Here is a 10,955-nt window from a genome sequence, read left to right as displayed (position 1 = left end):
AGAAGGGTATGTTATATCTCCCTGGCTCATTCAGCTGCCATCTGGGATGAGAGGTGGGGCTGTCTACCCCGGAGTCTACCCCCATCACAGCCCAGACTTTGGGCTTCAAAGGATTCATGAAATTCCTGAAGGAAACAGTTCTGAAATAATTTGCTTACAGAGTAAGGCTGATGTTTTGAAGGAGGAGGGCTATTTTGCTGCTGAAATATGCTCTTAAGCCTTCCTATAATGAATTCTTCACATACACATCACTGAAAAACATGCTCTAGAAAAGAATGTGACACTCATGCAGAAAAGAAGAAAGAAACTGGTTTTATTCTTGGACACTGAAGTCTTGTTACGGCATCTAGCTGCATTCCCCCTGACTGGCTTTGCCTGAACAAGGATGGATTTTAACAGGGTAGGGCACCAGATACAGACCAGGAGACCATCACGGGAGGTAAGTAACCATTTACAATGAGTCAGAGCACATGGCAAGTGTAACTCAAGATTGGGATTTTCCAGGGACCAGTCTGCCCTGCCAGGTGATCTTGTTTCCTCGAAAAGGCACTTCCGGGACCGGAGTTGGTACAGGAGAGATGGGGACAACAGGAGGAAGTACTGGGGCAGAGGGAGAGAGATGCTTCCCAATTTAACCCATTATGGTGTCATGATGGGGTGGTGGTGAGAACGGTTGGGTCATTTTCAGTGTATCAGAAGAAGCAGCAAAGGCCACCTGCAGGGCTGGGCATCGAGCAAGGCTGGCACAGAGCCCCAGCACCCACGGGAAGGGCTGCCAGGGCTGCGGCCAGCGATGCTGGCAGGAAGGAGCAGTGGTGGGCATGGCCCACCTGGAGACTGGTGCAGGAGGCAAGGGGATGGGAAGGGGGAAGGCAAACTGGGTAAACTCATTCTGTCCATTCCTTCTTGATGGACAGGTTCCACTCCCAGGTGAGATGGTCATGCTTGTCATCATCCGTGAAGAAGGATTTGTTGTGATAGGTGCCTCGAGCCAGCATACCCTTAGGAGCCTCTTCAATAGGTGTCAGGAACTCGTACTCCTCTGGCCGTGGCCCGTAGCTGCCAACCATGAATGTGGCTTTGTCCACTAGGAGAAAACAATCCACAGGGAATAAGCCCCTTAGGTGGGGAATGATAAGGGAGAGAGGAAGCCATGAGCAAAAGAGCAGAAAGGAGATGGGGGAGAAAGGGACAGTCCATGTCAGCAAAGGAGTGCAGAATCACTGGAAAAAGTGGGTTAGTGAAGCATAAGGACAGCTGGAAGGATAACATGGGTGGATGGGCTGGTGAACGGGCAACTCAGTCCGTACACTCTCACATGCATGTGCTGCTAGAAGGGTGTGAGTACATCCAGCATATGGCTCAAGGTAGAAAATCAAGGTAGATTTCCCACTACTTCTCTTTCCTGGTATAAAGACACCAGTTATGTGTGCTTAACAGGATGCTGAAGCCCTAGAGGTGGTTGCATGAAAATGCATGTGGGATGTGTGTGTTCAAAGTGGGGCTTTCCTCTGCCTTGTCCAAGCAAAGCAGCACTGAGGAGAACCCATGGGCAAATACAGGGCCCTGCACACAACGGGAAGCTTCAAAGAGCAGGTCTGAATTTCACCAAGTGCTTCTGAAGAGCTTTCAGAGGGTGGGAAGCTCCACACAGGTTAAGCCACTGCACGGGATGGAGAAGAGGAGAAGAGCTCTGTATGGAGAGGCAATCCCTGGCAATCACTGTCTAAGCTGAGTCTCTGTGGACTTTGCTGCAGACAGCAGTGCAGCATACAGATCCCAGAGCTGGCTCATACTGAGTTTGCACAAAACAAGAAACAGCTGTCTTGGGTGAAGCAGGCTTACACTATGCTGAGAAGTCACCTCCTGCATGCTAGCACAGGGTGGGACTTGGGACCAAGGGAGCCTCTGTCCCAGTCCAGAGCTGCAGGAACACTTCTTTGAGAAGAGGGATCACACAGGTAGGAGCAGAGGGGTGCAGGGCATGCAGGGCTCTTACCCTTCACCCCTGTCCGATAGGTGTGCTGCACATATTTCAGTCCCGACACAATGTCCCTGTTTACCTGCAAGAAGTAACCAGAAGTAAGTGTTAAGAGAAGAGCGTTGGTTCTGTATCTGATGATTTTCCTTCTCCTTAGGGACGTACCCATCTTGGCTCCCTACACCAGGGAGCCTCAGGTCCCTAAAACAACTTCTCCACAGGTACCTGGAGACGTACAGCAGCCTCTGTGCATCTCCTGCACTTCCCCATCCTTTGCCCAACTTTGAAGCTGACTGGAGCACATCAGTCAGGTTCTCAAGACATGCTGATGAGGACAAAGAAAAGTGAAGCAGGGAGTTCCCGTTTAATAATTTTCATATTGAAAACCATACATGGGTAACTAGAGTCATCCCTTCAGCCTAAACGGGTGGGCAAGATCAGCTGAACACTTCCAGCTGCCCTCTAGGCTCCATGGGGAGCTGGCAAGTCTCTTCTCAAAAGACAGAGGGACAATTCTCATAATCTTTTCTCAAATCTCCCATGGATAGCTTGGATGTCTCCACTGCTGCTCCCCTCCAGCATACACTGCCTTCCTGCAGTGTACACTACTCAATCTGAAAACAAGATGGACATATGCTTTTACATCCCAGAGTAGAATTCACACAGTACAAGCCCTTACTAGCCATGGAACTGAGGGAGGGAGTTAGAATAACCTGTCTGGCTTCAGGTATCTCCTGTCAACAGGGCGCAGAAATGTTTCACAGCACAAAAGAGAGCTGGTGTCTTGGGGAGATCACTGGGGGACAATCATCTCTGAGACAGCAAGCCTCAGAGAAAAAGGGAAATCTGCCCTACAGAACCCACAATATTAACATCCTCCCTCGTCTGTCTCAGGAGAATTATCTTCCTTTCCTTCCTGCCTTCTCTTCCAAGCCCAGCTTTGAAGCAAGCACTTGTGGAGATCATCAGTTCAGTGCTGGATGCCACATTGCAGCATGGCCAAGCTTCATTTTCAGCTGTAAACAGAAGAAATGGCTGACCCACAGGTTCATGGGAGTGAGGGAGAAATGAGCCCTTTTGGATATATCACAACCTGAAGAATTCAGGTATCTTCAGCCAAATGCTGCAATATTACATCTTTTTTATGTGTACACGAAGCCCAGTACTACCGATTGAATCAGTACTTCATGAATAGCCATTCTCTCTTCTCTTCTCCTCCCTGTTCATTTCCACTTAGTGTGAAGTAAAGATTTTCCAGTGGCTAAAAAGCAAAACCCAACTCAGCCAAAACTACCCATCTGGCTTTTAAACCACTTGTTGTTTATCAGTGTGAGCAAACAGAAGTCAACTTCCTCCAAGGGGTGAGCAAGCAGAAGTGATTTCCTGGAAATACCTCATCCCTTGCTGGGTAGAACAACACCTGAAGCTAGAGGAACTTTACAAGTGCTCAGCTTTTGGGCAGGCATGCTGCCTGGCTCTAGTTATCTGATAGACTGACACTGACTGGCCTCAGTAACTGACAAGAAGCAACTGGAAGGAAAATAACTCACTCTGAAGTGGATCTTAACTCTGTATTCCACACCTTCCTTTAATACGAAGGTCTCTTTCTTGAGTGCTTCGAGGTCACCTGCAAGGAGAGGATCAAGCTGTCAGCTAGAGATGTCACAGCAGGGAGACACCATGCACAGGGGGAAGATGGGGGTGGGGCTGCTGTCAGAGGTGAGCATCCCTTTGAAGGATGACACCTGTAAAAGGAGTACGCAGACATCTGTACAAAATACACAGAAATGCCTGGGTGTACACATCTATCTGTGCCCACAGAAGATAGTGCCTAAACAAACCCAGGTCTGGGCACATACACAAAGATGTTTATGCACAGGCTGGTTGAGCATATGCAGGAGTGTGTGTATGCTCCATCCATGCCCAGCCCTGGCTTGGGTGAAAGGAGCATGTTTCACAGCTCCTGCCCAGCTTGGAAGGCTGGCTGGGCCCTGCAGGGTTCTGTGTGGTTTTGGGTGAACAGGAAGCTTCTCTGCCTCTCCAGGCCCAGCTTCCTCTCTCTGCAGAAAAGCCCATATAAGGTTTTCTCCCCATGTCCCCAGGAGCGGAACTGCAGTATTGCTTGATTCTGAAGTTTCAATTCAGCCTGTTACCCAAATGCATGCACATCCCCTGTGCTCATGAAGTCTCATTGAAAGGAAGTAAGCAGAGATGGCAGGAGAAAGCCAGGAGCTCCTGGAGCAGTCTAGATGAAGAAAAAGACCCTTGACATTTTCCTCTGTTACATCTCCTTTTTTATTCATATGTGTATACCTTAAAATAAGAAACAAGGCTAAGATGCCTTCAGAGTTCCTCTAAAACCCACTCTAGCACCCCAAGGACAAACCCTCTTGGAGCATGCCAGGGCCTTTGCTTGTTCCCCTTTGTGATCAAGGGCAGAGCCTGTGCATACCTGTAAGGTCCATAGTGATCGGTCCTGGAGCAGAGTCACATACCAGAGTGAGTCGGGTGACCACCACATTGGGAGCTGTTGGGTCTGCAGGTAGGAAAAGTCAGGAGGAAGCTGTCAGCTCACAAAATTAAATGCAGTTGGAGGGAAATGACTCTGAAGAAACAGGGATGCCTTCCTACACAGAAACTGCATTTCATGAAACACCCAGTAATGCCAGGCTTCATTAGCACAATAGGACCACACATCTACCCAGTCCTTCCATATGGATCCCTCTGGCCTCCTCACAATACCTAGAGGTGGTCTTTCTGCTACAGAAAACTTCCTTCTTAAGATCATTCGGAGCAACAAGACCACCTTTCAGCATAAGCTGATCCCTTCATGTTCCTCACCCCTCAAAAGTCCTCCGAGATGCACACATCTCCCATCACAAGTCCTTTTCTGATGCCAGCACTCCCCAGTAATGTTCCTAACTCCTAGCACTCAGAGCATCTTCCATGCTTACTTTACATCCATCTTTCCACCCGCCCATCCCCAGTCCTCCAGCACAAGCAGTGCATGTCCCTGGTCAAACCAGATCCCTCTTCTTTGAAGCTACCTACGTTACCTCATCCCCACAGCTCTCTGTCGCAGTACATCTCCCCAGTCCCTCCCCATCAGTGTACTCCAGCCTACCTACTACCACAGGTCCATCTCCCAGCAGGGACTTCTTGTACTTAGCGAGGCTTTCATCATCTTTGTCCAACTCTTGCAGCTCCTGCAGTGTTTTCTGGGGAGGAGGTTTGTAATTGAGTTTCCCATCCAGCTCATCATCATCATCCTCCACATGAGGTTCTTGGGTTTTCTCAGTCATGGTGACTTGGTCTGGGTAACAGAGGAAGGGACGGTCAATGAGATTGCTCTGGATGGGGGTAGTGTCCCTGGGGGCTCTCACTCCAGGCACAGCGTGGCTCAGTCCCCCTGACAGGCAGGCACCCACCCAGTGTCAAAGGCAGCAGGATTCCTACAGGCAAATGGCGACGGTGATCGGCTGCAATCCCGACACTGCTGTGCTGATATTCTGGCTCAAACACAATCCCCCTCTACCCCCGCTCCTCTCTCCCTGCAGGCACCACGCGCACACGCAGACCTACACCATTCTTCCCTCCCAGGGAGGAGGTGCAGGAGCAGAGGCTGAAACCAGAGTGATTTACAGCCACTCTGCAGCACAGTTGTGGCCAGCAACCCTGCAATTATAAGCCATTGTACAAGGCTTCAGTGCTCGCCTGCTATCTCGCACAAAGAGCCACTGCTACACACTGGAGCACAGAGAAACACGAATAAAGCCAAGGACAGATGTTTCATTCACCCTCTCATAATGGGTTAAAAGCCACATTTCATAGAAAGATGGAATACCTGACAGCCACTTCCTTAGATTAGCACGTCAGCTGAAGCTCTCAAGGAAGCGGGCAGGATAGTCTATCTGCTGGCATTCCGTGTGCTCCCACTAACAGCTCACTTCAGGCACCGATCGGAACTCCTTCCCACTGAGGAAAGAAGCATGGTGGTGACCACAGAACAGCCATGCATAACCGTGCTGCTCCAGTGGGGCTTCTGGGAGTGGAGAGGCAGGACAGTGGGAGCCGCAGTCAGCACGGCTGGGACACGCACCGCTGAACGGCAGAAGGGCGGCGAAACTGCTTGGGTGGCAACCCAAATAGGAGCCAGAGCAGGGAAATATCAACCAATGGGCAGCCCGAGCATGGGGTGGGGGAACAGGAGACAGGCAGGAGAGGTAAGCAATGCCGTGCCAGGTCCCCTCTAGTCAGCTGCCTGCCTCATGGAGCCAGCCACATGGTCCCAGCCACTTTCCTACTCTTCAGAGAAAGGCTGAAAAACAGAGCAGTGCCCTGGTACAGGGGCAGTTGCCACAAATGGCCAAGCCATTCCTTGTTCTTTGGCAGCAAGAGGATTTGGTCAAGCTACACAGATTATTCAGATCACTTCCTCTTATGCTTCTTTGAGAGTGTCCCTACTAAAAAGTCCCCTTTTGCTTGCTTATTTGCAATTTTCCAAACAAATCATTTTTCCTTCTCTGCAGCTGTGGCCTTAACATTTGCCCCTGCTCCCAAAAGTTAAACTGGGAGCTAATGGGATAGTTTTTTCATTCATTAAAACAGAAAGGAAATACAAAAAAAAAAAAGAAAAAAAAAGAGAAAAAACAATTGTTCAAGATGAATCAGCAAGTGGTATCAGGCAACACTGAGAAGTATGCAGACCTCTCAGAGCAATTCCAGTGCTGGGAAGAAAAATAATCAACAAGTGGTACATTGGCTTGCTACAAAGGGACAGAGAAGGACTGAGCAGCACACAAACAACAAGATTCAGTCAGGTATTCTAATTGGAAATGGCCATCTCAAGACGACTTTGCAATTTTGTGGTGAGTGAGGAACTAGTGCCGAGTGGGCAACTGGGAAATAAAAGGGAATCTCAACCCAAATAAGCAGGAAAAAAAGCAGGTCCTAGCAGCTGAATAACCCTGGCTCAGTTCATGCCCAGCTCTAGGAGTGTGAAGTACCCAAATACCATAGGAAAGGCCTGTAGGACAGGCCCTTGAGCTTGTCCTCATGAGAAAGGAAACCAAAAGCTCTCTCCTGAAAGCAACAATTACACATGCCCCACCGCTCTGTGGCCCCAGCACAGTCACCTTAGAAATCCTCACAATCCCCTCAGTGCCATTTGGCACAGGAAGAGGCTGTGATTAGCCATGACAGCCACTGCCAAGTCTTGCCTTCCACTTGGGCTCCAGCTGCAGGTCTGAGCACTGTCCCAAACTCTCTCACAATACCAGGCTGCATCTGCCACCAATACAAGCACATACCGGAGGTGCCTGCCTGCCTCCATCCTCCTGTGTCCACCTCTTGTGGTTTATCACAGGAGAGGGTCAGACACAGGAGATGGAAAGAGACATCTCTGTCCACATGCAGAGAAAAGGCAGAGTGAGGACTGGACCAGCTGGTTGCTCCTCATCCCTCAGACCTTCCCTTTGCACCACACATGCCGCAGAGACTGTCCCTGCCAGCCCGAAGGGGGGTTCACTTGAGAGGGAATGCTTTTAGGTTCTAAAAACCTCCCTGTAAGGTGGAAAGACAGCCTGATGTGCCAACAGCAAGAGCCTGCAGGGAACAGGACCAGCCAGGCTGTCTGGGATGAACAACCCCTGACTCACAGGCATCTCAGGATGGCACCGATCAGACCAAGTTCTGGCATTTTTCCCCAAGCCATGGACCTGACGCTGCCTTCCTGCCAAATTCCAAGGCAGGCAGTGACCAAGAGGAAAGCTCCCATCTCAGCGGCTCCTGCCTCTACTTGCTCCAGCTTTGGAGCTGGTCTCCTTTGCAAGCTGAGACACATTCCTGAGCTCAGGCACCACTGCTTCCCCAGAGACACCATGTTGCTGTCGGGTTCCTGAGCTTCTGTGCCACTGCCCAGGCCAAGGGCTAATATGGAGCCCCCCATTGAGACCAACAGCCTCACTAAAATGAGAGAATTAACCCTACATTGCTCTATGCAAGGAGAAATCTGTGTGGCTTGTGTCTTGCCCTGCCACATTTTTCTTGCATTCCTGCAGCCCCAGCCCACAGTCCTGCATCACCTGCACCTCTGAGGCCTGGCAGCACCCCTGAAACAGCAGGGAGAGGGCAAGGGCAGGGTTAGGGACCCCTGTTAGAGAGAGATAGCTGCAGGAGGCAAAGAAGGAATCACACCTTAGCGAGAGGTGCGAGGGTTTTGCAGCTGAGCTCTGCCTGTGCCGTGGGTGGACGGCTGCCCTCGCCCCTGCAGCAGGAGGGGGCAGTGACAAGGTGGAAAGTAGGCACCTCCTCGCCCCCCCATGCCTCCACGGGGCACACAAAGGGGTGTCAGAGGGGCAGCATTTAACTCGCCCTCCGTCTGCTCATCACTTCTCCAAACCAACCCCTGGCCGAGGGCTTATCTCCAGGAAGCGGGTTTAGCAGGGAGGAAGTAATTTTCCGTGATGGGGGAGAAACACACCGGACTCAGCAGCGCCCCCAGCCCTGGCCTCCCCATCCCAAGCCCCGGGGTGCGGGGACAGAAGGGTAGCCCATTGCCCGGGGAGAGCCGGGTACCACGCCGCACGGATACACCCGCCGCCAGCCCGGGACAGCGGGGTCTCTTCCCTGCCCCTCCGCCCCGTCGCAGCGCGGAGCCTGACTTCCCCCTCGGCTGCAGGCAGGGCACTGCCCGTCTCCCCGGGCAAGACTGGGCAGCGCCGCCAGCCCGCGGGAACAAAGGCGCAAAGTTGCGCGGCGCCAGCGGGGAGCGGGCCGGGGGTGCGCCCGCTCCGCTGTCCCTGCCCGGCTGCCCCCACCCACCCCTCGCACTCACCGGCTGCGCGGCGCCTGCGGCCGGGGTCCTCCTCTGCTGTCAGCGCTCAGCCTCGAGCTTTGGCAGTTGGAGCAGGAAGGAAGTTGGTGAAGAGAGGAAAAAAAAAATAACACTCACACGCAGCGAAAAAAAAAAAAAAAGGAGCCGCAGCAGCAGCAGCCCACCCGCAGAGGAAGCCCTGCGCGGCCCCGCATGCTGCGGCGCTCCGCCGCCTGCCCCGCTTTGTCTGCGCTGCCGCCCGCCCGGCGCCGCGCTGCGCTCTTTTTGCGCAGAGGTGCACAGGGCTTTGTCTGCGAAGCTGAGCCCGGCCAGGGACGCGGGAGTGCTCGCCGTGCGCGGCTTCGGGCTCCCGGTGAGGGCTGCTGTGCCTGGGAGCGAGGGGGGTGATGCCTTTGTTTTTCTCCCCAAGCTTTTATTCTGTTTGTTTTTCTGGTGTAATTAAGGTCGATTTCAAAAACTGGCGCTGATTTATACCGATTAAAATATGCGGAGGATCAGGTTGTGTATTCCTGCGCACGTGGGAAGATAAGGGGTATTGCAAATGGAGGTCATTATGAACCTTATTTTTCCTGCAACCTGCTGCACTTAATCAGCTTATTGTTCCCAACTCCCAGCCGTTCTCACACAAGCAGTTTCAAAGATCAGCTACCTCCGGAAGAAAAAGCTCTCGTTTCCCAGGGTTGCTTCATTGATCTGAAAGATTTTACACTGCTTACTTTCTGAAATATCAGCAGATTTCCTCTTTCTTTGCCACTCATGGAGTGCCCACTTAGATCATCAGTCACATAAATCCTTCATGTACGTAGTCCTCAGCGCACAACAAATTAGATCATTGGTTTGCAAACAACAGTCTGGGCCTGCAATGACTGATAGACTGCTCTTAATGCATTTACAGAAGCAAAATAAGCAAAGCATGTCTATTGCCAATGGGCTCACATTCACTGTCCCGGATCCACATGTCCATTAAAAAAATGTTTGTTGTACACAAATTTTTAAAGTTTGTAGACAACTGAGGAAAAGGGCTCTTCTTCAGGGATGAGCAGATCTCAGAAGAGGGGGACTGATTTTTCCAGCCAGATGTTGCTTTCATTTAGGCTATGGGTGGCACAATGATTCTTACCTCATGCATTTCAAGGGAATAGCAGAGCATATGTCTGTCTGGCAATGGATTCTCATTTATCAGGGGCTATAGCCTCAGAAACATTTCAAGCTTCCCTGAATTACCTTCACCATCAAGAAAAATTATTTTGTTCTCTACCCCTCTTTTTCACTGCTACACTAACCCACCCCTTGGGCCAGCACAAGGCACTTGACTTGAATACAGTACTGAGATGAGTTTAAATGGTAGCAGGGAAAAAAATATGTAAGCAAATGCATAAGTATATATTGGTGAGTTTTCAACCCAGATAGGTTTCCCCATACTTGTTCATAATGGACAAGTGTGGCTAAACATTTATGCCAGCACCAGTGACTTAGTGGGATAGGGATGAGGAAAGGACAGAGCAAATTCTTTCAACTACAGTGCCACTTTATGGCAACCCATACTGTTTATGTAAGCAGTCCTGGCCTGGGAAAGCTGTGAAGAGTTGGATGTGTTAAGTATGGGAGGCTTTGAGGAAGTTTGTGTCTTGTACATCAGCTTCTTGTCTTGGTTTCTTTGCTGTCTGCACCAACTCTTTGATTTCAGTTTCCCAGTTTATATGGAGAGACCAGAGCACAGTTTAGCTGGGAGGACATGTGGGTTGAGGTTACTGTTCACTCATGGCTTGGTTTGAAATTTCCTTGGCTTTAGCGACTGTGAACAGTGCAATTCTAGCTAGTGTTATTGCAACCATTCTTGCTGAGGAATAGTTGAGATTAGCTTGGTCTCTTTTGTGGGTTTCTTTTTAGTTAAACATCAGACTGTGTGTGCCTTTGCGTAGCTATTTGCACACTGTTTCTAAATGCATGTGAGCATAAGTTAAGATCAGTTTATCCACAAATATGCATAAAGGTATAGGGATATATAGCTCTGTGCCACCATATGTATGCACATTCAGCCTACATGGGTTCATCTGCCTAGCATGCAGGGGAAACAGATTTTACTCCTAGATTAGAAATTAGTCATTATTAATCACGGGGACATCATGTAATTGCTCT

General features: G+C 50.5%; 1 protein-coding gene across 2 annotated transcripts; it reads right to left on the bottom strand.

Annotated features, from left to right (window-relative positions):
• Window positions 1–296: 296 nt before the first annotated feature.
• ARHGDIB (Rho GDP dissociation inhibitor beta) lies at window positions 297–9,371 on the bottom strand. 2 transcript variants are annotated; one of them, XM_069001174.1, is made up of 7 exons: window positions 8,817–9,371; window positions 5,826–5,956; window positions 5,106–5,294; window positions 4,434–4,517; window positions 3,532–3,608; window positions 2,000–2,063; window positions 297–1,087 (listed from the first exon to the last, which is right to left on the bottom strand). In XM_069001174.1, the coding sequence occupies exons 3-7, from the start codon at window positions 5,281–5,283 to the stop codon at window positions 888–890; spliced, it is 603 nt and encodes a 200-aa protein (XP_068857275.1). In that variant the 5' UTR covers window positions 5,284–5,294; window positions 5,826–5,956; window positions 8,817–9,371; the 3' UTR covers window positions 297–887. The 2 variants fall into 2 exon arrangements, with proteins under 2 accessions (XP_068857275.1, XP_068857267.1); XM_069001166.1 differs by lacking the exon at window positions 5,826–5,956 and having other exon boundaries at window positions 8,817–9,362.
• Between the last annotated feature and the right edge of the window lie 1,584 nt (window positions 9,372–10,955).

This window comes from Aphelocoma coerulescens, chromosome 1A (genome assembly GCF_041296385.1).
Source record: "Aphelocoma coerulescens isolate FSJ_1873_10779 chromosome 1A, UR_Acoe_1.0, whole genome shotgun sequence".
NCBI lineage: Eukaryota > Metazoa > Chordata > Aves > Passeriformes > Corvidae > Aphelocoma > Aphelocoma coerulescens.
This window is presented reverse-complemented; position numbering and strand designations above follow the sequence as displayed.